Source organism: Podarcis liolepis (genome assembly GCF_965112155.1).
Source record: "Podarcis liolepis genome assembly, chromosome: 6".
Lineage (NCBI taxonomy): Eukaryota > Metazoa > Chordata > Lepidosauria > Squamata > Lacertidae > Podarcis > Podarcis liolepis.
Genome location: NC_139559.1, coordinates 65,032,892 through 65,055,306, shown reverse-complemented (window position 1 = coordinate 65,055,306; position 22,415 = coordinate 65,032,892). Strand labels below are relative to the sequence as shown.

General features: G+C 41.2%; 2 protein-coding genes across 16 annotated transcripts in view; one reads left to right on the top strand and one right to left on the bottom strand.

The window, feature by feature from the left end:
- Window positions 1–2,939: 2,939 nt before the first annotated feature.
- FPGT (fucose-1-phosphate guanylyltransferase) lies at window positions 2,940–13,438 on the bottom strand (the record flags this gene model as incomplete). Of its 3 annotated transcripts, none has more annotated exons than XM_083510547.1 (4): window positions 2,940–5,403; window positions 7,164–7,256; window positions 9,003–9,170; window positions 13,283–13,438. In XM_083510547.1, 4 exons carry the CDS (start codon window positions 13,320–13,322, stop codon window positions 3,953–3,955), a joined length of 1,752 nt encoding a protein of 583 aa, XP_083366673.1. In that variant the 3' UTR covers window positions 2,940–3,952. The 3 variants fall into 3 exon arrangements, with proteins under 3 accessions (XP_083366673.1, XP_083366672.1, XP_083366674.1); XM_083510546.1 differs by lacking the exon at window positions 13,283–13,438 and adding an exon at window positions 11,948–12,149; XM_083510548.1 differs by lacking the exons at window positions 9,003–9,170; window positions 13,283–13,438 and adding an exon at window positions 11,948–12,149.
- Window positions 8,985–22,415, top strand: part of LRRIQ3 (leucine rich repeats and IQ motif containing 3) — a 53,170-nt gene continuing 39,739 nt past the window's right edge. For 4 of the 13 annotated variants that reach the window (XR_014527779.1, XR_014527780.1, XR_014527781.1 and 1 more), the window contains exons 1-4: window positions 8,985–9,093; window positions 18,042–18,342; window positions 19,116–19,439; window positions 21,355–21,488. Coding sequence is in view for 9 of the 13 variants with exons in the window: in XM_083510527.1 (XP_083366653.1) it covers window positions 18,079–18,342; window positions 19,116–19,439; window positions 21,355–21,488 (722 nt within the window). In the remaining 4 variants the exon portion in view is untranslated. Of the gene's footprint in view, window positions 9,094–12,297; window positions 12,439–13,484; window positions 13,662–14,942; window positions 14,967–16,236; window positions 16,287–16,483; window positions 16,620–18,041; window positions 18,343–19,115; window positions 19,440–21,354; window positions 21,489–22,415 lie in introns of those variants that run through there. The other 9 variants (XR_014527782.1, XM_083510526.1, XM_083510530.1 and 6 more) reach the window with 8 other exon arrangements.

Here is a 22,415-nt window from a genome sequence, read left to right as displayed (position 1 = left end):
TTTGCAGTTATTATGGGGGTTTTCAGCAGGAGGTGCCAAAAGGTTTACAAAATGAAGCTGGCAAGTATCTCTCTGCATGTTTGCCAATATATTTTATTATACTTATTACACTATTTACATTCGGCTTTTCCAAATACTGTTCGAAATGACCCAAATAAGGGCTGAATACAAAACACACCGTGCTTTTAACAAGCATTAAGAAAGGATGTGTCTTTCTTAACCTCTGTGAAGTCACTAAGGTTCCCACAGTGTAGCAGGAATTTTCTCAGGCCCAAAGAAAATGTTGGGAAAGGCCTTAGCCTGCAACTGCTGATAGGCTCCCTTGGACCTCCTTGTTTGATTAGTTCTCTCATCTTCTCCATCTCAACTTTCCAATGCTTCTAGGATATGCAAAATGTATATTTATTGCTCCTTTTTTTGCTCAGCACATCTATGCCGAGAGCATTTATACAGGTGGTCGAAAAGAACAGATTGCTTTGCTTCCTCGCCCTGTTTCTCGGCGTCAAGACTTTACTATGCACAGCGTGGGGCTAAACAGACAGCAAAACAGGCCTCCAGGACTTGTCGTCTAGAAGATTTGATAGCAGAAAGGAAAAGCTGGCTCTCTCCCTTCACGCACATGTGAGCAAGCACAAAAAAAGGATTTTCATCACAAGAATGAACGTGCAGGTTAGGAGTTCCATACGATCCATAGGGGGTTTTTTTGGTTGGGGGTGAGCCTGTCTTTGCTGATAATATATAGGGAAAATGAAGGGAGGGTGGTTTTTTCTTTTTGTTTTACTATGTGGGATAGAAATGGTCTTCATTGTTCAGGCATTCCTGGCAAATGGGAGACCATGAATCTTGCAGCAGAGACATGGGACGTGATACTCTCTGATGGAGTACTGGGGATTTTCAGCTGATGACTAGCATATTTTTTTTCAATGTAACCTCAGCACTGTAGATTGCCTATAAATGCCCATGCCCATACACACCCTGAAGTGCCAGAACCACACCACGTGGTGATGACATATTGCCTTTCTCCATTACAGTGGTACCTCGGGTTACATACGCTTCAGGTTACAGACTTCGCTAACCCAGAAATAGTACCTTGGGTTAAGAACTTTGCTTCAGAATGAGAACAGAAATTGTGCAGCAGCAGTGGGAGGCCCCATTAGCTAAGGTGGTGCTTCAGGTTAAGAACAGTTTCAGGTTAAGAACAGACCTCCAGAACGAATTAAGTTCTTAACCCGAGGTACCACTGTATACCACTCACACTGCTATTTTGCTTCATAGTGCACTTGAGCTGGATAAAGTGTTTACATGTTGGTACGAATCAGTTAGCCAGCAGGAAAAGGGTGCTCCTCATAGGATGGAGTTAATCTAGAGTGGACATGAAATATTGCAAATTACACTCAAATGGCCCCAGATTATTCTGGACACAAGCTCATACGACCTACAGTTTTCCAGTCGCTGAGCTAGCCTATTCCTATTCCAACATTCACATATTTGCAGCTTTTCACAAATCAAACGGAGTCATGCAGGTGAAAAGCTTTGAAGGTCCAGCAGAAAGAAATGATCTCTCTTTCCCTCTGCCACTGCCCCTGCCCCACACAATACCTGGAAGGATGCAAAAATTGCTTTCTGATGCCGTTAATTCCAAAACTGAAAGGTGCAGGGCGGAGATCGGGGTATAGTACTTGCAAAAACTGTATATGAAAAGGTTACATTAAATTTTTACTTGAATTGCATGTGTTTCGTAAGTCTACTATTTCTATCAGACATTTACTTGTTATGCATAGTAAACACTTATTTTCCTGATACAGTAATACAAAAAGGATGAAATAGTTTGAATTCCTTGAATCCAAATGCTGTATTTAATATTCCGTTTCTATAAAGCATGTGTCAATCTTGTAGTTAAAGCTGTTGAATGAGTATTTGCATGAAAGACGGCTGGAATGAAAAAAGCTTTGGATGATTACAAGAAACAGAATTTTTGTAATAATGGAAAAGGGATTTGGTTTATGAGTCTCATTGTTAGATCTACCAAGGTAAAGCATATGTGCGCATCTATAACTAAATTGCTTCTCTTTTAGCCTGAAAAAGTAGCCAAAAGGAAAGTCTTACAAGCAAATGACCCCCATCCAGCTAGGAAGCACATGTACCTGATGAGGAACTGCATATGCAGACAGGTGCTGCATGTGTGATTCTAAGACTAATCCAGTTGTATGGACTGGCTGTGCAAAACTCCAGCCAGAAAACTGGCAAATAGTGCCAACTGGCTTTTCCAGAAGGAGGCTGGATTTAGCCTTTCCCTCAACAGCTGATTGGCAGCATCCCTGATTATTCACAGGGGACTACATTCAGGCAGCTGAATGAGAGTGAAAAGGCAGAAGTACTGGCAACAGTTTCCTTAAAAATGGTTGCAGACAATTAACTAAGCCAGTGGTTCCCAAAATCTGTACACAAAGCATCCTATTCTAAATTCACCCACCTGGATATAAAATCCAGGACTTACTTCTATGTAAAGATGTTTGATTGCGACCCAAGAATACTCACCTGTAGTGTTTTGAGTATGTAAATAATCTACTAGTTGGCTAAGGTCACAATGTAACAAGTTGCTGCTTAGCCTTTGTGACTGCACTTTTTTCAGAATTCACTTGTAGGAAAGTTCAATAGAAGAAAGCTGCACAGACAAAACCACACCAAATCCCACATACCGTATTTTTCGCTCTATAAGACGCACCAGACCACAAGATGCACCTAGTTTTTGGAGGAGGAAAACAAAAAAAAAATATTCTGAATCTCAGAAGGCAGAACAGCAAGAGGGATCGCTGCGCAGCTGTTCTGGCTTCTGTGATAGCTGCGCAGCCTGCATTCGCTCCATAAGACGCACACACATTTCCCCTTACTTTTCAGGAGGGAAAAAGTGAGTCTTATAGAGCAAAAAATACAGTAACTTTCCTTTGGTTATGGAGCAATTTCATTTTTTGTTTTATTCATATCCTTCTTTTGCATCAGATAGAGGTTCAAGGCAGTTTACAAAGATGTTTTAAAATCATAACAGAACAAAGAAACTAACCAAGAACATAAAAGACAGAAATAAAAAGGCAGCATATAAACATAACAATATATTAAAAGCCAACCGTAATTGAAGCCAAATACTTTAGTGGATCAGTCTGTAATCCTGAACACTAGAAATGTGTAAATCCTACAGAACTCAGTGGAGCTTACTTCTAAGTAAACTTGCTTAGGACTGTAATGCACAGCTTGTGCCTAAAAGATAATAACGAAGCCACAGCCACATATATTTGAAAAATAGGGATGGTAGTGTTAAGAGTTCGCACACAAAATGTGGAATGGTACTGTGAACTTGCACACCAGCTGTCATTCTGATGTCTCAGGGTTTGCTCAATGAAGATTCTCCAATCCAATCCAAATAACTTTATAGCGCTAGTCATTGGCCACGGCAAATCTGAATCAAAACTAAATGCAAGCAAAAGGGATGAAGATTATACAGACATGATCAAATGCACAATTGTTTTCTCCACTTAAAACAAACCAGCCCGAGAAAAGGTAAAGTGTTGCAAGAGGTAATATCCTTCTTTGAAAAAGTTTGATTGAAAACCACTTAAAACTTCTAATTAATAAGTTCTGTTCCCCACTTGAATTAATAAAAACCAAAAACATAATAATAATAATGGACAGCTATTTGCCTCTTTGTGTTTTTATAGATGTGAAATATTTCATTAATTTTTTCATCAAAAGAATACTTTATCTGCATTTTTTTTGCATTATTAATGTTATGCTACAATAACACTTTTAATGCAGTTTCATTATTTCTACTTCAATGAAAGACAGACGGGAGGAAAAGTGGGTGTGCTGCTTGCTTCTGGGTTTCTGCAAGCTTGAAAGCAATCAATCCTCTTCAAATTAAAGAACGGGGGGAAATGTTAACACTTCCATACACTTTTCACAAATCAGATTCCCTTTTCAGTTTCTGCAGACTGATTTCTTCATAGAGCTGATGCCTGAACCTCAACATGTCTTCTACATCTTTATGGCGAAGCATTTCCTCAACAGACAAGAGCTTAAAACCATTCAATTTAAAAGGCAACGTGTTCTGCGCAGAGTTTAGAATCCCTAAAGACACTTTCAGTGAATCGCTTAAAGTGGAGCAAATAGGGAAAAGCCGAGCTGTCCATAACCCTCGACAGGTCTCATCACCAGAAAAGAGCTCGTCCGAAATTCTCAGGCCCCAGAGCTCCAAGCACTGTCCAAGACTGATTCCCAAAAAATTGATTAAGTGAGTATCTGCCAAATCTGTCACTTTCTTTTTCAAGTTGTCTTCTATACCAAATGCCATGCTCACATACATTACTTCTCCATCAATCCTCACGCTTAGTGTAGCTATGAAAGTGTTTGGAGGTATGTCTGCTTTTGTGTCAATATAACAGCCGCTGATGATGCTGTTTGTTCCCACTGAAACCTCTGGTCCCAGCCAAGAATATTCAACTAGTGAGCCAGGTGCAACAGAACACCTTGGACCGAGTATACTGTGAATGATACACGCCGATTTCCCAGTGTCCTCCACGCTGTTTGGACAGATGCTGAAAACATTTGGCATCAACCCCATTTCTGATTTCAACTTCCTATCAGACGTGAAATGAAACAAATATTCGCAAGTTGTCCCAATGTGATAGAATTTGGAGTTATTTAAGAGTACAACATTGAGTGGCAATCCTTTTAGAAGTCCAAATATTTTCTCCCTTATTTCCACTAGGCCCGACTCTTCTTTTGTGACGTTTTCTATGTTTTTTGCATAATTTGGTGTTGCTCCGGGCCCTAATGCCTGGAGAAAGTCACCATAGGCATCTATTTCACAGCACAACACGCCCATCTGTTTATAAAAGGCCAGAAGTAGTTTTGCAGTGGTGTGATCAATGTAAAATAAACTATCTGTGTACACGGACTCAGAAATGACATTGGAGTTTCCCTGTCCTCCAGGAGAAGATGCTGAACAATGACCTCTTTCACACACTGCTCCAGACTGACGCATCCTTGCAATGCTAGGCTTATGCAGGAAACGGTGGCAAGATCTGTATTCGAGCTGTCCCTTTTCTGTCAAAAGTGGTGCTGGCTCCAACACAAACACACCATGAGTCGTACCAATGGTCAAACTGGAAGGATGGGCTAATGCAGTAAACCCGGGCTTATCAAACCTTATGAATTCTGTTGCTCCAGTACTATATAGTTCAATATCGTCGGCACAAGTAATCAGGATGCCTGGGTTCATGTGGAGGGGGAAATCAATGTACATAGCCAATTTTAAATCCAGCATTTGATAAACCGGGTCCCCAAAAGGCAAAGCTGTGAAGATTTTCCCCAGAGCGCTCGCATTTGGTAAACGTTGACTGTAGCCACCTTAAAAAATAAATAAATAAAAGAGTAACTTTTGCAATATGCATGCAGGTGTTCATGCAGATATACAGAATTTAAAGGATTTCATAAGTTATATAACATTCTATCTAACATTTTTGTGTGACTGATGATGTAGTCCTATGAAAACTTTTTAAGAAAAACACTGGGGCCTAATTTGAATAGTAGAGTGCTGGGTATCTGGTGGGCAGGGCTTGTGTGTTTTGCTCTGGAATCAGCCCCTCCCTTCAGTGGATGCTCCGTTATGTTCAGTTAAGAATGTCAGTTAAGAGGGACCAACAGCCTCTTCTTGCAGAATGTACTAAACTGTGTAAGGGGATATTCCCAGTTTGCCAGGAGGACTGATTTTGTTAATCATACCCACCTCCACAACAAAAACACCATCGCTTGTTAAGAACAACCATTACAGAATTCATTAAATCTGAAGCAGAAAGCCATGCAATGCAGGGGGAATTTATTTATTTAGATATATAATTTTATATTCCCCCAAGGGCTCAGACCAGGTTACAACATTTACAAAACATGTTTTATTAAACAGGGAAATGAAAGCTGAAAGTACTATTTAAATTATGACTGACACATTCACCTTATACTGTATGAAAGCAACTGGCTCCCCAATCTTAGAAGTGATGTATGAACTGGATCAGGCTTCCTTAACCTTGGCCCTCCAGATGTTTTTGGCCTACAACTCCCATGATCCCTAGCTAGCAGGACAAAGTGGTCAGGCATGATGGGAATTGTAGTTTCAAAACATCTGGAGGGCCGAGGTTGAGGAAGCCTGAACTAGACTTTTCTTTTCTCACAAATGGGGAGTAGCCATTGCTTCTTTATAGCAGACTCTTATATGTGCAACCTTGTATCTATAGCAACCAGGAGGGCCTTCTTTAGCCTGCAATCTCCATCTTTGGACAGGGTCTACAAGCTGACCTAATGACTACAACATTCAGCCTAATTTTCGTACACTGCCCCCAAACTACTTTTTGCAGAACATTTTGCCTGATGAAGAGTTCTGGAGAACTTTAAAGCTTGCCACTTTTAAAATAAGGACTGCCACAAACATTGACTTAATTCTGATTGGTTGGCTAAAACAAACTAAAACAAAAGCCACCATTTGGGTTCACAAAACACAAACCATATAGTGGTGTGTTTGTGCTGTGTGCTACATCCATTGAGGTGGCAAAGCTGCATGGAGGGCAGGAGGCACATTCACAATCAACCCATGGTTGAAAACAAGTTATAGTATGACATCCAAACTAACAGTATATTGAGAAAATAATTGTCAATGTGCATGTTTCTCTGTATGCCCAGATAGAAGATAATCGCATAACCAAGTGTATACTATTAAGCATACAACCCATAACATGTTAATGGACAGTCTAGCAATGTGGTTATTACTTTCTGGTGCACTGAAAACTCAGCACACCCAGGATTGCACCTGATTTCTGAATCCAGTGCTATGTACCTTAAGGAAGTTACACCCTGCCCTCTCCAACTTTAGGGGAGTGATGGGGGAGTGAGATTTTATTGGATGCTGGCATTGGCTGTTCTATATTCCTTCTCTTCTCCTGCATAAGGTATTTGCAGCGGATGATGATTCAGATGATTTGACCTAAATAAGCCAATCCAATTTGAGTTTAATTTTGTAGTGGGGGAAAGCCCTATTCATCTTCACTGCTATCTTTTCTTCAAGGAAGAAAAACACCCTACATAATGCAAGAGAAGTGTAATTTAAAGGAACAGATTACCAGAATGAATTAATATGACGGTAAAAGAATCCCATTTATCACCATAACGTTCTTCTAAGCACTGAAGGACATGAAGCGTTGATCCACCGTTTCCTACAAAACATTTCAACACATACTTCAATTTAGAAATAACAAGAAGAGGCAATCAATATGCCTTAAGTATTCAGTTCGCTCACTTCTAGTATGAGATCACTTAACTGGGCTCACATAATAGGATGGAGAGAAATGTCTTTCTTTTGAAATTTATGTCAGTTCAAATCCCCTTAAAGCTCACTGGGTGATGTTGGACCAGTTCACCATCTCTCTGTCTAACTTACCTCACAGAGTTACAGTAAAGACAAAATAAGAATTCCCATGAACTGTCCTGAGCAATTTGAAGAAAGGGTGGGATACAATAAATGTGATAAAATGAATATGTTTACATATAAAGAAGTAGACAACAGGTTTCTGCTTCAAGACTGCTTTCGCTAATACACAATTAGTCTATTTTTATTTCTACTTCACTGACATAAATGCAACACATTTATGTTGATTTGTTTTTTACTTCATAGTGATTTGGGTAATGAAAATTTTATATTGAAAATTTACCTCAAAGTTGTCAAGCATAGGACAAACTGGATAGAATATTTAACTTCACAGATCGGTTTCAGAATCAGTCTGAAGGTACACCTGATGCAGTAATATTTATCCAAGACTAAAACGACCATTAACATACCTCTCAAACAGACATGGCTTTTATATTATGACTGAAATCTGGACGCCCAGCAAGCCTGGGCTCTTTACCCTTCTAGAGTTAGCCATAGTGAAACCTTGGTTGGCTGCAAAGTGACTCAGTGGACTGTGACCTCTCTCTGTTAACTCTAAAATCAGACTTGGTTGAACAGTATAAAGCATATATAAGACACTTTTGCTAATACAGAAGAAAAGCCTGCTGTCAATAGAATATTTAGTCCAGCACCTTGTTCTCGCGGTAGCCAAAGAAATGCGTATGAGAAGCCTGCAAGCAGGACTTTACCACAAGAGCACTGTCTCCTCCTTAAGTTCCTAGCAGCAGGTATTGAGAACCATACTGCCTCTGACCCAGAGTAAGATAGATGTGGGTTCTTATTTCCCAAGGTGGAATTAAATGCAACACTGATTGCTAGCTGGGTTGCTAGCTGGGTTGCTAGCCAAGTACTCCAACCCTTTGTCCAGTTTCTACCTGTAGAAATAGCCTTGGCGTCTTAGACACCATAATACATGATGAGAACGCACAGATGATAATACCTAAACTAGGATAGACCTTAATGAATCTATTCAACTGTCATGTCGTCCAAAAGAACATCCGTCTCATTAATACAGATGGGAGTTGCACACTTGAATCAAAAGAAGCTTAATAATAGTATTTGAACATATTTTTGGAGGTTTAATTAATATAATTCAGCTTCTAATGGCATTCTGGAAATCTTTCAGTGAAAGAGATACAGCTGTCATAATATGCACCCGAAGGAGAACCTTTTTATCTGTCTGAAAATTAATCAAATTATGCTGAATATTTAAACCACAAACTGGCTCGGTTTCTGCTCACCAGATGACTGGAAAGTTAGCCTTCCAAACTTGAGGAACGAGCCTGCCAAAGTTAAGCAAAATATACTGTTGAGCCACGCTGGGCTCTTATGGCAGTGAGGGCGAGGTACAAGATCAAATTATTGTTATTAAACTTAAGCAAGGTTATGTCCTATGAGTTTTAATGGAAGAAAATGATAGTGCTTATTTGAGCTAGGGTTATGCTTTTAACTTTGCTACAAAGAACTTATCTGTCATGTTGTCATATTCCCAGGAAATGCGATCAGAACCCACCAATTTTTGGTCCAGGAGGATCCACAAAAACATGGTATTGAACACCAAGAGGGAGTTCCTTTCTTTTCAGCTTTTGGGATAATTGTTGCTGGTAAGCTATTTCTTGTTTCTTGTCAACTGCTGTTATTACAACAATATCCCAAAATGTTCCAGACTGGACCGTTTTACCTGTTTGAAGATAAGAACATTTTATTACAGGGGATACAATTGCCAATAGCGCTGAAGCCCTTTAAAACAATCCTCTCCCTAATAGACTCTGAGGCTTGGCTCCCATTCTTTACCTTTCTAGCTAAACCAGGGATGGAGAATCTCACACCTGCCGGGGTGTGCGCACAAATGTGCTCCCCCCAGGCTTCTTTACCTGGCTCTTGAGACTCACTCCAGGTCCTAATAAAGCTATTGGGAAGCAGTTACCTAAGGGTTTCTTCTTGCGCAACGGGCTTTCCCGCCTCTTCTACTAACACCACCCACAGAAATTGGCTCAGAGGAATTGGAATAGCCCCAGAACAAGTGGGAGTGGGGGGCATTATCTGACTGTGGATTTTGAAGGTTTACAAACCAACATGGTTTCATCTGTAATCTGGATAGCTCAGTTGGTTAGAGTGTGGCACTGAGACTGCAGGTTCAGTCCCCATATGGGATGGCTACATATTCCTGCGTTGCAGGGGGGCTGGACTAGATGTCCTCAGGGTCCCTTCCAACTCTGCAATTCTATGATCTATGCTTTTTGGTACTGCAAGTCAGTGACTCTGCATACAGAATCAGGTGATATTACAATGCCCAGGACAAGAGTGGCTCCTTTGTTACAATGCTCTGTGAAAGTACAGTATGTGGTTTAGTTGGAGTAGTTATTACTTTGTGCATTAAACTGGGTGTGGCAGGGAGGAAAAATATTTTATTTTTATTTTTAATTGTCTGCACAGATCTGATAACTACAGTTGCTGAAGTTCATTCTGAGTGAGTGATTAAAATCAACCATTCACTAAATTAGTTTTGGAAAACAATAACATATCAGGGATTTGTGAAGAGAAATTTGAAGAAGGGGAATGGGGGCAGTTGCCTACCTAACAGCATCTATTGATATAAGAGAAAAGAAGGAAACCTAAACACCAGGCTCAATTTTATGTTTGCTTAACAACCTAAAGGGCCCCCTTCCACAACTATTCCCAAAGGCAAGGAAACCTCGAGTCACTTAAAATTCTGACACACTTCATCCTTTGTCTTCCCTGGTCTTTCCAAGAATTAGAAAGAGCCCTGGTGACTCAAAGGACTAGGTATAGCTCCTTGCCTAAGGGAAAGAGCTAGTTTGTCCTCTCCTAGCTATTTTTGTTTTGTTTTGTTTTGTTTTTTTGTTTTAAAAACAACTTGGTATTTATCAGGGGACAAGCAAGGAGAATTTGTGGTTTGAGTGTTGACTCCTCCCTTGTGCTGTAAATGCCAGAAGATTAAAAACAAAGAATAAGCACATGTGGCAGCTAAGATACAGGACTGCTTCTCTCTGGCAAGGAACTATTTCTATTCCTTTGATGACCAACCTGTCGAAAACAGTACCCTATCAAGTCTGGTACTTCCCTTCAGATTACTGCTATTTAGTAATCCCTATCTGAGCTTTCTAGCTAGTTCAATTATTGCACCTATACCACACACTTTCTTTTGGAAGCTCGAAACAATTTTCATGGGTTCCCTAGTCTCTCTCCAACCACTGGCCATACGTTGACGTGCTTGCTTTACCAATATTAAAGCATCACATTCCTGCATAGTCTCTGCAGATTGATGCACTTACTCAACACAATGTTATAGGAAAATACTGTCAGAAAAAACCATTTTCACTTATGAGGCATCAAAATAGAGAGAGCTATGGTGTGTGGCTCAGATAAAACAGTTTGTAGAATTATTGTCAAAATATGTCCCCATTAAGACATGGATGAGAACATACTCCAATGTCATCCCTGCCTCACACTGCTAAATAGAAAGAAAATCCTGGAGACCTCAATTATCAAGTCACTGTACCTCTCACTAATCGGCTGTGCTCTGTCTCACTGGGGAAGGAATAAGGCATTACCTCTGCCATTCCACATTCCTCTGTAGCATGGCACGCAACTAGTGACACAACTAGGCAGCAATCCTATGCACATTTACCCAGGAGTAAGCTCATGGAACGAGCTAGGACTTCTGTATAAACATGCATTCCATTGTGCCACTAAAAACTGCATGCACAAAATACATATTTTGGTAAGAAGATTTTGTGTGCAAGGTATTTTTTTATTTTTAGTTTTTAAAGAACTGAAGCCTTGTTTTGGAGAATGAAACAACTGCAGTCTCAATCAGATGAGTGTCAGACGGAAGAGATGGGTAGCAAGCTGTCTGCCTTTAAAGCGAGATGGCAGATATCAAAACCATCCACGTTCTCACTTTAATAGTTTCTCCCTGTAACGGGATCACCTAACTTCCGGTATCAATGGGTCTCTTTTTGCCAGGCTGGCAGGGTCTGCAATGGGAGAGACTGAGCAGGTTCTACGGGTGTGTCAGCTTTGAAGCAAGAGGGGCAGGACATTATATTCCTGCGCAAGTTTCAGTCTGGCCTGGGTGGAAAAAGCAACAACACACATCCCCTCTGAGTCCCGGACCCTCTTTCCTCAGAATGGGGACCTGGGTGCGGAGCGCATTTTCTGCCAAGGTGGGCAATGAAAAGGCAGGGGGTTCCAGCCGAGCATGCTCCATCGCATTTGGACCTGCCCAGCAGCACCGTTACACATGCAGACCAGAGAGCGGCCCAGCCCTGGCCCTCCCGGCTGGGCCAGTCCTTCCTTTGCACGCTGGGGATACCGCGGGAGGGGAGGCCTTCGCAGTAACTCGCGGGAAGGCTGCTCGCCAGGAGAGCTCGCCAAGGTCTGCGCCCTGAGCGCCTCCGGGGCGCAGTGAGTCCCCCAACCCAGCCCTTCCACCTCTCAGCTGCGCGAACTTCTCCAGCCTCTCCCGAGTGGCTGCTTGCAGCAAAACTTCCGCCTCTCCTGCAGCCTGCATCGCGGCAGCGCCTTCTTCTCCGTCTCGCTGCTTCCGGGCTCGGGCAGCAGACCCGCCTCCTGCTCGCCTGGGCTGGCCTCGCCAAAGCAGCCCGTTGCTCCGGCGACCAGGAGGCGCGCACATCCCCGCGAAGGCTGGCCAGCGGGATGCGCCGGTGCCCTTGCCCCGCGCTCCAGCTGGAAGAGACAGGCAGGCTGGGGAGAGGACGGGAAGGAGCCAGGCGAGCAAACAACGAAAGGGGAGAGGCAGGAAGTGGGATCGGTGGGTGCTCCTTTCATTCTGCCTGCAAGAGGGCAGAGGCAGGCGAGAGGGAAAAGCCAGCCGAGCCGTCCCTCCAGCACTTGGGAGCTGCGCAGAGCCCCTTCTCTCTTTGCTGACACGCACTCTGTATCTCTTACACACCGACACTCAGGTATTCATGGGTTTCTTTTCTTGAGTAATGGGCTGTGTTTTTGAAGTTGTGAACAAACTAACAAGGCGACTCTTTCTTCTTCCTCCTCCTCCTCTCTCTCTCTATGTGCCCACTCCACCTTCCACATCTCCCCACTTAACTGTTTCCTGCCTCGCTTTATATCCTGGAAAGACACCTTTGGGAAAGACACACACACAGAGAGACACACGGTTGCCTCGGATGCTAGCCCTACTCAGAGTAGACTCATTGAAATGAATTAGAAATCCAAACATTAATTAATTAAATGCTTTGATATGTTCCGGAAGCCAACCAGAGTCAACCTGGGAAAGCCCAGCCAGATGGGTGGGGTATAAACAATACTTATTTATTATTAAGTATTACACTTAGGCAGGAATAACCAGCTGCACCAATATAAGATGGGGGACACTTGGTTCACCAGCAGTATATGTTAACCGGATCTAGGAGTCTTAGTAGACCACAATATGAGTCAACAATGTGATGCTGCAGCAAAAGAAGCTAATGCTATTCTAGGCTGCATCAACAGAAGTCTAGTCTCTAGATCAAATACCACTCTACATTATTATTATTATTATTATTATTATTATTATTATTATTATTATTATTATTATTATTATTGGTGCTCTCAACCCGTCGGACATTATTTTACTACCAGCTTTGGTTGGACCTTGTGGTTGTAGTTTAAATAAACCCCAAACACCCCTCAAATAAATACCACAATCTGTCCACCCCTGACCTATGCAACACAACTTCTCTCTCTTTCCGGGCTGTGCAGTATAGAGGGTCGGTTGTGGAAGAAGCAGCCCCCTCATACACCCTTGCCCACCTGCTTTTTCTCCCTCTGGAACAGGGATTGGCATGCACATAGTCCTAATATTAATGCACGCGAAAGATAAGAAGAACAAATCCACCAAGGAATCGGGGATATCTTTTGCAGGCAAAGAGCATGCCCTGCCAGTGAGATAACAGACCTTCCCAGTGATCTCAAGAGAAGAGAGGGTGGCCTGGAATGCTGGGAGAAGGTGACAGTTGGGTGCTGAAGGGAGAAGCAGGCAGGTGGGAAGAAGAAGCCAAGCAAGAGGCTTGGTCTGAGGAACAGGGCAGGACAGCACATCTGGAACCCCATACGGGCTTGGTACAGGTGTAATACAGTGCGATGGTTTGATGCAAGTTGGTGTCATAGTCTGCCATTACATCCAAGCTAGGTGTGGAAATCGCATTTCAGATTCATTACTGTTCTGGTCTATAGCCGAGTGCAACCCATAGTCTGCTAGTTCTGATGTAACAACGAACTATGGTTTGCATGGAAGTTGAAGTAGCTAATTGGCCAGATGGAGAAAAGAGATTCTGGAATGCTTTCAGTGGGGAGATTCTCCCGGCACATATTTTGATGTCATTTTGGTGCCAGGCAAATACTTCTTTATTTTACTTTATCAGGCCTCTTAATTTGATTTGATCTGTTGGCTGGTGTACTTTATGTTTAGGGTATGTTTTTAGTTTGTAATGTTGTGTTTTCAAATTTTGTAAGCTGGCCTGGGAATTGAATGAAAAAAGAGTGAGGTGTGGATTTGTGTGCTAAATAAATAAAACTGAGAGGGAGAAGGATAGGGGAGCATGTGATCATGAGGCTTGCAGTGCCCAAGCCTGGCTTGATGTTGTACATGATCCAGATCAATGCTTTTCTTTATCCAAATTTCCAAAAGATTGTTCCTTATGCTAAGAACTGTACTTCTGTGCGACTGTGCACATGATCGTAATATTAATGCAATGTCACATCTTCTTACCTCCCTTCCGTGGGTAACTGCCTATTGCCCTCTGGCAAGAGAGACCCACAGGACACTCAGAAAGGCTCTCACTCATCCACTAGCTTGACTAAGAAAAGAAAGAGGTGGCATTTTCCTGGCGCTTCTTCCTCAAACCCTTTGTGCTTTTGAGATCACAGAAGGTAGATGTGGGATCCCCCCCCCCCCGCCATTACAGGACTAGAAACAGGGAAGAAAAAAACATGCCATGAAAAGCTTCCTGAAGGGGAAAAGCAGTGAGCATTTCCACAGTTCTTTATGCTCATTCTTGGGCATGTCTCTTCCCCTAGCCCTCTGCTTATCAAAGATGGGAATGAAGTTAGTATCAAGAGGGACAGAGGCTTGGCTAGGAAGCCAAGCTGATATTTATAGACTCTTGCAATTGCTTCTTGCAATTTTCTTATGCAGTTTTCAGCACATTCACCTCTTTACCCTGGGCTTTGACACTTGAGATATATGTTTTAGGACCTACCCTATTCTGTAATTTGTTTTAATTTATTTTAATGTTGTATTTTTTAAAAAAGATGGTAATATGCCCCGGTGAATGGTAGAAAATAATTCTAACTAATAATGACAATATTACTAGTAATAATATTCTAATTTTAACAGCAACAACACCCCTCCCTCCCCAAAAGCCAGGAATCGCAACTTACTACCATGTGTGTGTGTGAAGTTCTGTTCAGTGACAGTGAAATAGTGATTCCATAGGTGAGGGATAGCAGCTAAGGGTGACAGTTTTATTATTATTTTCTTGCACCTCTGAAATACATCGTTTGCTTATTTAAAGACTTATACTCTTCTTGCTTTAAGCAATCATTATGCAACACAATGGCAAACGAGATTATACTTGTCTTAGCGATGGGGTAACAAAGAGGAAACATGATGCTGAACGCAGGAGAAATAGCCCCCTCTGGGAGGTATGGGACTTCGCATACAGGCCACACAGAATATGGCTCTTGGTGATGAGGGAAGCCCTGATGGGCTGGAAAAACTAATGGTTCAGTGGCAAGTCTGTAAAGGAAGAAGTGGTTTAAATCTAGAATTTAAAGGTCCGCAGGAGTCATCTCTATTGCTACTGATAAATCATCACATTTATTTGCATGCTCCTTTTCCAAATAATTTCAAAGCAGCTTACAAGAACAGTCAACAAATCAAAACAAACACAGCCATAAATATATAAACTACATTCCATAAACACAGTATTTCACATCCACATTTGCAAGTTAACAAAAGCATCCATATTAACATTTCCCTGAACTTTGAAATGCATTCTAGGCCCCTTCAGCAGCAGAAGCAGCCTATGTCTTCAGAAGCTATGCCGTCCCAGGCTGAGTGGAAATGGGTCAGGCAGAAAACAGGGATCAGGTCTTTTCAGGGTTCACAGTGGTGAAGAAGGCCACTCACTGTAAACAGCAGCAGTGTTGAGTTGCCTGGAGGCGACTGCTTCCTCTGTCCATCTAGGAATAGTGACAGGTGGCTTTAAAAGAGGACTTCACAAATTCATGGAGGGTAAGGTTTTCAACAGCTACTAGCCATGATGGCTATGTTCTGCCTTCCATGTTGAAAGCAGTTTGCTTCTGAACACCCCTTGCTGGAAACCACAAGATGGGACAGGCTTCTCATAGGCATTTAGGTCGCCACTGAGAGAACAAGATGCTGTACTAAATGGACCACAGGCCTGATCTAGCAGGTTCTTCTTAGGTTGGCTCTTGAAAATGCTTTTTAAACCATTTCTTCCTTTACAGATTTGCCATTGGTCAGTTGGTTTGACTCCTTTCTAGCAAATCGGCTCCGTTATATTCTTTATTTTTATACAAATGGCCAAAGGGAAAATGAGCCATGAGCCACATCCTGCCTGGCTTGCTTTTTCTGCTAAACTGGCTTATATATTTTCATGTCTCCACAAGCATTTTCAGTACTAAGTGCTATGCGAGCATATGAGTTCATTTTATTTCATGCAAGTGGAATGTCCTTGCAGGGATGCGTTGGCAATCTTGATATTCGCCGAGATCTTCTTGATGTATAAATGTGTGTGGAGATCTCTTTCTATATCATTGCTCATTTTATAATGTTGTGGCTCCTGTCAGATACTTTTGCTCTATTCTTTCTTTTTAATTTTAAGAGTTGGATCAAATCTAGTCTTCGGTGGATTATAAAAGTACAAAGTGCAAATGAAAGGAAATGAAGCAGTCGTGCCCTCTGATATGGTCTCACCATGCACAAATCCTGCAATAAAAGAAGTATTAAAAATAAGGCAGAAGCCTCTGTATGAAATCACACAAAAAGTACATGAAACCCTGGTTTTGGTCCTAACAAAAAGACTACTTTATCCATCCCTTAAAATAAGGGCAGAAATTGAAGGTGCTGATGGTCTCCTTACTTTAAAAATAAAAGTAATATATTTCTGAAATTTCTTCACTAATCCAGTAAATATTAATTTGACATCTCTTTAAACCATGACAAAGCAGACTTATATGAGGTGCGTCTCTAAAAATTAATTTAAAATATAGCCTCATTTAATTTATCTCTTGCTCAGTTAAGGCTGAAGAAATCATAAATTAGTTTTCTGGCAGATCTCCAGTGACCTCAGTGGAATTTTGCCGGCACAAATATAGGTTGGATTATGGGGTAAAGGTGTCTGTTTTTCATTCCTTAGCCAGTTCAGTCATGGTGCTCATTGTACAAGATAGTTTTTTTAAAGTATTTTTTTATTACTATTTTTAACATACATACTAAAAGCAGCTAAATTTCAATCTATAGTGTAGCTTATTTCCCCCAGCTTTCCCCAGATCAGGGATTTGATCAACTCCAATCCCAGTAGAAAATTCAGGCTGCCTTCTACTGAACTTGCAGCACTGTTACATACTCATTTACCTTTTAATGCATGTTGGGAGTATTCTATGAAGGAAACGGAATAGCCATCTTGAGCTTTAAGAAGCTGCAAGTTCAGTGTAGATATTGCAGGTTTTCTAGCATTGGCCAAAGTTATGCTGCAGGAAATGGCTGATATCCCTGAGTAGCAGCCGAGTTGGAGGAAGGACGTACTTTTAGAGCCAGGTGATGGGGAGCAGCATTGGAGACAAGGAGGCATGTCATGTTGATCAAGCAGTTTTCACTGATAAGCCACATCATAAGCAAATCACATTAGTAGTGCATACCTGTATGTTGCCTCCAATTCCACTTTACTCCTTCTTTCTCCATATATGTTTATGTATGTGTACATCTCTGTATGTGTGTGTGCATGTATACACACACACACACACACACACACACACACACACACACTTATCCTATACTTGGAGATTCAGTTAAACATCATAACAATAAATGATATATGTTTAAATGACACTTTCATTGAGCAAACAAAAGATCTTGTTGATGACTAGCCCCTAATTGTTTTTTTCTGAATATAAAGGTCTTACACTGTTTCTAGAAAACACTTTGACCTAGAGTACAATTCATTGTGTTTGCCTGTATGCTTTCCAGCTTAATGGTAAACTGTTTTTGTTTTCATTACATTATCCATTTTTATTGACACAGTTCCTTAGTGTTTTCTGTTATTGTGATAACATGGAAAAAACAGCAGAATTTTGCACTTGCTTACATGTTTTCAAATAGTCTGTTAGATTTCTTTCTTCCCGCCTGCCTTCCCTGTCGCTGCTAGTTCTTTAATAGAGCAGGGAGTGTTGTCACAACCAGCTGGATATTTCCTTAGGGTACTTGAAGTTTTTCTTTTGAAAGTTGAATAAATGTAACCTACTGTGTAATCTCTCCCCCCCTTAGATATCTCATGGATAAACTGTAAAAGAGATCAACAACCATGGAGGAGGAATTTGCAAAATACCTTGTCTCTGCTTCTGAAAATCTGCTACTCCAATATGGGCAAACCGCCGATCAAAAAGATGCAAAGAAGCTGCAAAATCTCGTTATGGTCAGGATACGCACTCAGTATTTATGCAATCTAAAAGAGATGCAGTATTGCGTTTCACTTAAAGTATGTGATTTGTCTGGAAATTTCATTGTGAATATTGATGCACTTGAGTCTTGCACTAGTTTAATTAAACTGGATCTTCATAACAACCAGGTGAGCAAATTTTTAAAAATTAACATACAAAGTATGGTTTGGGGAAACTAAACAGTTTTTGTATTTGTTCCCGTAGGTTCTTGATGCAGGCTTAATTTATGCTGCAAGAGCTTCCACCGTTTACTATTTTTGATTCTAACAATAGAGAGTGTTTGTTTGTCTGTGAGAGGTGGGGCTGGAGAGAGAGCTAGACCCCACGTCCTCTGTTTCTTCCGGTCATTATTGCAATAGAAATGTGGCCTTTTCAACATTGCCAAAATTGTATTTCTCACGATACCGAATGTATGAAATTAGCTGTCTGAAGAACTATAAGTTGTATCCTGAAATACTGATATTAAGAGCCCAAAATGATGTCAGCATTTTCATGATGGTGGGAGTTGGGTGGGAAAACTATTCCAGTTTCCGCTTTGAGTGTTTGCTTATTTTCCACAACATTCCCCCCCCCCCCCCGAAGGCTGGAATTTTACCTTTTACTTTTGAAGCACTCAGTTGAGATTCTCATGTTCACTTGCTCCAAAGGATACTGCGTTGCTCCCTCCTATTGAAGTGAATGGGGGAATCCCAGTCACACATCATAGCACACATGCATCTCGGGACCGGGAGTGTTGTCTTTGATATATAAAGAAAAATATGCAGATGATCATTGACTGGGCTTATTCTCTTCCTTGGCTGAGGAAGCAATTTTGGTTTGACAGGTTACTTACACTACATTTTCTACAATGTATTTACCTTTTTCTCCTTTCTTTCAAAATTGTGTTTCAATACTGTTTCAGATAGAAGAGCTTCCGGGTCCAATGTTTTGGGTAAACATGGCAGGACTGCAACTTCTGTATCTTCATAATAATAGCATTTCAGCACTGGAAGATGTGCATTCGTTATCTTTCTGCCCTAATCTGATCGCTCTCACCTTGTTCAACACTCCCCTGTGCCTGAAAATCGCATATAGGCATATTGTTGTTAACAGCATCTTTTCACTCAAGGCACTGGACTACTATGTTATTTCTGATGAGGAAATAATAGAAGACTGGAGGCTTCCTGAAAAATATAAACCCTTTACACCTAGCTTTTATATTGATTTTTGCCCTAGTTCTGGAAAGGTAAGTTATCTAGTTGTTGTTTGTTTTAAGGCATGCCTTCATAGGAATAGTAAGCTTCAAGTATGTCATCATAATCTGTAGCCATTAGCTGAAATCCAGCAAGCACAATGGAGCATTCCAAGTTCTTTGCCTGCCAGGAACCCTGTGTGCAAGTATTCATTATTGTGGCAAATCATCATGGCTTGCAGTTACAATTATTGTTCATCAGATAATCCTAAAAATAATGAATGTTTTCATAAATTTAAAGCATCTGAATTTTTATCTGTTTTGAATTAACAGAAACATTTAGAGATGGAAGAAACAATGGTTTCACAGGTGCTAGGACTAGAATTCATGTCTTTGTTTAGTTACACAATTTTGATTCTTTCCTTGGCTCAGTGAAATGTTCCAAATGTAAAAACATTGCCTTCCTTCATTGAAGCCAACATTGAAAATATGCCTACAAAATGTGACTAGGCTGCATTTTTCTTTTTACTAGCCTGCTAAGATGCTAGTAGCATGTGCCTCGGTGCTGGCTTCAAAAGAGCCCCCTCTTTAACAGCTGGCATGGAAATACATGAAGTTAGCTTCGTTTCAGACTAGCAAAAATGAAATGCCTTCTGCAAAACAGGCTGGCGGGGAAGGGACAGAGATAAGAGAATTGTCTTCCCTTCCTCTGTAGCCAGAATAGAAACAAATCAAATATATAAAAGGATGTCACATAGAGAAGGGAGAAAGGTTGTTTTCTGCTGCTCCAGAGAAGCGGACACAGAGCAGTGGATCCAAACTACAAGAAAGAAGATTCCACCTAAACATTAGGAAGAACTTCCTGACAGTAAGAGCTGTTCGACAGTGGAATTTGCTGCCAAGGAGTGTGGTGGAGTCTCCTTCTTTGGAGGTCTTTAAGCAGAGGCTTGACAACCATATGTCAGGAGTGCTCTGATGGTGTTTTCTGCTTAGCAGGGGGTTGGACTCAATGGCCCTTGTGGTCTCTTCCAACTCTATGATTCTATGATTCTATGATTCTAAATCCAACTGGTGGAGGAGGAATGATGCTCACTCACCTGTATGGAATTCCTAGTCGCCTGTGGATACCAGGCAAGTTGTTAAATGCAAGGCTGGCTGAAACCACTTAGTTTACAAAAGAAATATGCTTGGACTGATGCGCTTTCAATGGTAAGATCTTCTTCTAGGACCCCTTTCTGGGTCCTTTGGTCCTCGTAAATCAGACCCGGTTAACATGGCACAGTAAGAGACCTGAGTGAGAGAACTGATAAAAATGGAAAATATTAAACTGGGGCCCAGAACAGCATCCCTACAGGGGATTGGACTAGATCAGGCATCCCCAGACTCGCCCCTCCAGATGTTTTGGGACTACAACTCCCATCATCCCTAGCTAACAGGACCAGTGCTCAGGGATGATGGGAATTGTAGTCCCAAAACAGCTGGCGGGCCGAGTTTGGGGATGCCTGGACTAGATGACTCCAACTCCACAATTCTATGATTCTACTGTAACATTGAGAAGCTTTAGCTCTGACAGCACCTGTCACATGATTATACCTGCCCCCGGTCTGCTTTCCTGCTGGTGGGGGCAGCAATGTGATGTTTGTCCTCACTGGCTAACTACTAAATGTAAAGTGGTGATGTGGAGAACTCTCCAGAAAGGATGAATGCTATTTCTGTCCGATCCAATCATAGAGGGATTTATGATCTTTTGTGAGCTCAATTACCAAGCTTCAAATAAAGACAGTTCCTTATCAGGTATGAGATATAATATTTACTGGTGAAAACTAAGGGGGCAAGTGTTGGCCAGTATGCCTGATCTATAACATAAAATTTAAAAAGTGCATGATTTGTTTATTTTTCGGGGGGAAATATGTTTTAATGTATGTTTACAGAAAATCTCATTATTTGTTGCTGTTGTTGTTGTTTGTAGGAAACTACATTTCAGGAAGAAATGGAAATGGTAAAAAAGATAATTTCCAAAATCAATTACATCCTATCTTTTCATTCGCCAGTCCTGATTATTCAGAAATGGATAAGAGGATATTTAATTAGAAAAGTATTGTGGTAAGTATATTTTTGCTTAGTTTTAATCAGGAGCTGTTTTCATGGCAGGTCAGAGTAGCTCATTTAAGCTGACTTTTCAGCCATCTTACTGTACACAAATAAATATGTCTGCAGTGCAACACAGCAGACATTACAAGCTTTCTCGAAATGGATGTTTGGGCATAGTTATATGTTGGGACAGTTTAATTTTTAAAACGTTGTACATAGGGAAACTGTTCAGCAGATGGCTCATAACTAAAGGGGCAGAGTTGCTGCTTCCTTGATCTGTCAAGTGGTTTTTGAGCCATGCATTATTTCAGTAATTTGGGGAGCAAGTGTGTGCAATCGACTTCTCATTAAAAGACCCATGGCAAAAATCATACACTAATTTAATAGTTTTTGGACTATTGCATCCAGTATATCTGAAGGTTATGCCATAAAAAAAATGCACTGCCACTCTGATTCTAAACATTTGCAGCAGTCTTCTTGCTACAACACAGAAGTAATGTCTTCTTGCTGGTGCACCGATATAGTTTGTGACATTGAGCTGGGAAAGCATTTGGTATATATGACAGCATTCTAACCCCTTTTTGTATTAATATATTTGGCTTCTGGTCTGAACACTGGACCTTTCATTGTATAAACTGATCTTTGTTTTGCAGACGGGAAAGACATATTGTACAGAGTTCTTGGCTGTAAGTGTGTGTAGGGATAAAAAATGAGTTTATATTTATACAGAGCTTCCTATGTGATGCTGAGCCTTGAGCATAGCAGGTACTCTGTTTGGATTTGATATCCCGCCTTTCACTCCCTTTAAGGAGTCTCAAAGCGGCTAACATTCTCCTTTCCCTTCCTCCCCCACAACAAACACCCTGTGAGGTGAGTGAGGCTGAGAGACTTCAAAGAAGTGTGACTGGCCCAAGGTCACCCAGCAGCTACATGTGGAGG